Source organism: Capra hircus, chromosome 3, assembly GCF_001704415.2.
Source record: "Capra hircus breed San Clemente chromosome 3, ASM170441v1, whole genome shotgun sequence".
Classification (NCBI taxonomy): Eukaryota; Metazoa; Chordata; class Mammalia; order Artiodactyla; family Bovidae; genus Capra; species Capra hircus.
Window position 1 is genome coordinate 68690609 of NC_030810.1, and position 2634 is coordinate 68693242.

Consider the following 2634-nt stretch of genomic DNA (forward strand, 5'->3'; position numbering starts at 1 on the left):
ACATAGTTTGTACAGTCACCCATTTGATGTCTCATTCTTTATCTAACTACGCCTTTCTGTGGAACATATAGGCTGTTTCCAGATTTTCAGTATTATAATAAACTTGTAAATTTAGCCCTCAAACTGCCTTAAATAATAAAGATTTACTGGCTCCTATAACTCATATGTCAAGAAAATGAAAAGACTAGCCACAGGCTGGGAGCAAATATTTGCAGATCAAATACCTGATAAAAGCCTTATGTGTCTAAAATACATGACGAGCTCCGCGCTTCCGGTATCCTGAGCTTCCAGGTTTGAGTACTGCTGCTGGGTGCTGTACTTGTCCCACCGCCACTGGGATCATGGTGTTCTACTTCACCAGTAGTAGCGTTAACTCATCTGCTTACACTATTTACATGGGAAAGGATAAATATGAAAATGAAGATCTGATAAAGTATGGCTGGCCTGAAGATATTTGGTTTCATGTGGACAAACTCTCTTCGGCTCATGTGTACCTTCGATTACATAAGGGAGAGAAAATAGAAGATATTCCAAAGGAGGTGCTGATGGACTGTGCCCATCTTGTGAAGACCAATAGCATTCAAGGCTGCAAGATGAACAATGTGAACGTGGTGTACATGCCATGGTCTAACCTGAAGAAGACGGCCGACATGGACGTGGGCCAGATTGGCTTTCACAGGCAGAAGGATGTGAAAATTGTGACAGTAGAGAAGAAAGTGAATGAGATCCTGAACCGATTGGAAAAGACCAAAATGGAGCGGTTCCCAGACCTAGAGGCAGAGAAGGAATGCAGAGACCATGAAGAGAGAAATGAGAAGAAAGCCCAGATTCAGGAAATGAAAAGGAGGGAAAAGGAAGAGATGAAGAAGAAGAGGGAGATGGACGAGCTTAGGAGCTATTCATCACTAATGAAAGTTGAGAATATGTCTTCAAATCAGGATGGCAATGATTCAGACGAATTCATGTGAATAGAGAAAAGGACCTTTTAAAGATGTGAATTTGGGGCAGTGTGCAGAAGTTTTCATTTCATCTATGTTCTGAGTCATAAAAAAACAACCAACTAAAATTCTGCCTTCATAACATTCTACAAATATTACCAACTTCGGAGTTAAAAAAAAAAAGTGTTCCCTTTTTTGCTGTCAGCAAAGGATCAGATGAATATATATGTATATATAAATTTGTATACAGTATAGTTGGACTTTAATACAGCATATAATTTTAGGAAAGTGAAAATATTTTTGCCAGAACATGCCTTGGAACCTCGCGAAAGTTGGCCGCCCTTGTTCTTGGAATAGACTCTAGAACGAACCAACTCTGGAAAGTATTTCTATTACTGCGGTCTGTCCTGAAAACAGATGCCTTGAAAAGCTCCTCATATTCTTAAAATAGTCTCAGTTCTGTTAAGAAGAACATATTGATGAGCAATATAAGTGAATGTTCCTCTCACCCCTGACTCCCTGATTAAGGAAAAAAAAAAAAAGATCTGGGTTTTGAAAGTGATAGTGATATTTTCAGAAGATAACTGGCTTCGGTGGTCATATCCCATAGTGCCACCCGAGTCTGTTAATGGATCTGCCCTCATCTCTCAGCTTCTCCAGGCTTCCACCCGCTACATCCTTCCTTTTCCCATTGAGAGCCTCCACCCAGGCACCATCAGACTTAAGAAAAAGAATAGTCAATGTTAATCAAGGTTGGGCCTTATGGCAGTTTTTACCTGAGCCCCAAGTTGTATATTACAGCTTCCGGCTCCAGAGTCATTTCTCAGCAGTGAGGGAAGAAACAGGAAGGAGTGCTCTGTGAATTCCTTTGAAGATGTAGGTTACCTGGTTTCTGTCTTGGGATGTAGCGTAAAGCCCAAGTCTACTTGGCAATTATGGTTTAGAAAGACTTAAGCATTTCACTTGCCAGCTGAGTAGTTTGTTATTTACTTTGAAATAATATTTATTTTGAGTGGTAATCCCGGAGTTCAGATTCCTCAGTTGTAGACTCAGTAACTTAATAGGTAACAGTCCTGCTCATCTGAACCACCTGCCTTCCAGGGTGATTCTGAATAGAAGAGAGATCTCCGTGACAATCTGTAAAGCAACTGCTATGGAAAGAGACAAAACAATGAAAAGGAAAGACACAGAGTCTGTGGGTCAGAAGGTAGAGAGGTTCACACTTTAACCACACCCAGAAGTCTTCAGCTCTGTTCCAACCCAGCAAAAGTGCCTCCTCCAACAGATATTCCACCTGTAATAGTAGAATAGAAACAAGACTTATTTCTGTTTATCCCAAGTTGGTGTGTGGGGTTGAACTGGAAAACGTCTTGGGCCAAATTTTGAGAGAGGGTGCAGAAGATGACTGCATAGATTAGTGATTATCTCTATATATGTCTCATGATAGCCCGGAATTCTGTGAGTTGGAAATATAACAATAAAGACTCATGTTTTATTTGGGAAAAAAATAAATAAATAAAAATAAATAAAATAAAATACATGACGAACCCTCAAAACTCAATAAGAAAACAACCTAATTGTTTTTAATGAATGAAAGGTTTGAACACATTACAAAAAAGATATACATTTGGCATACAAATATAAACATATGAAAATATGCTAAGCATCATAAGTCATTAGGAAACTGGACAATGAG

The 2634-nt window shown here is 39.3% G+C and overlaps 1 protein-coding gene across 1 annotated transcript; it reads left to right on the forward strand.

Moving 5' to 3' along the window:
* Positions 268–1446, forward strand: LOC102170932 (coiled-coil domain-containing protein 25). Its single transcript, XM_013962634.2, has one exon. It carries the CDS (start codon positions 342–344, stop codon positions 966–968), a length of 627 nt encoding a protein of 208 aa, XP_013818088.1. The 5' UTR covers positions 268–341; the 3' UTR covers positions 969–1446.

Bases quoted from the DNA above. Each gene is read 5' to 3' on its own strand.
- LOC102170932 (XM_013962634.2), top strand. From the start codon at position 342: ATGGTGTTCTACTTCACCAGTAGTAGCGTTAACTCATCTGCTTACACT.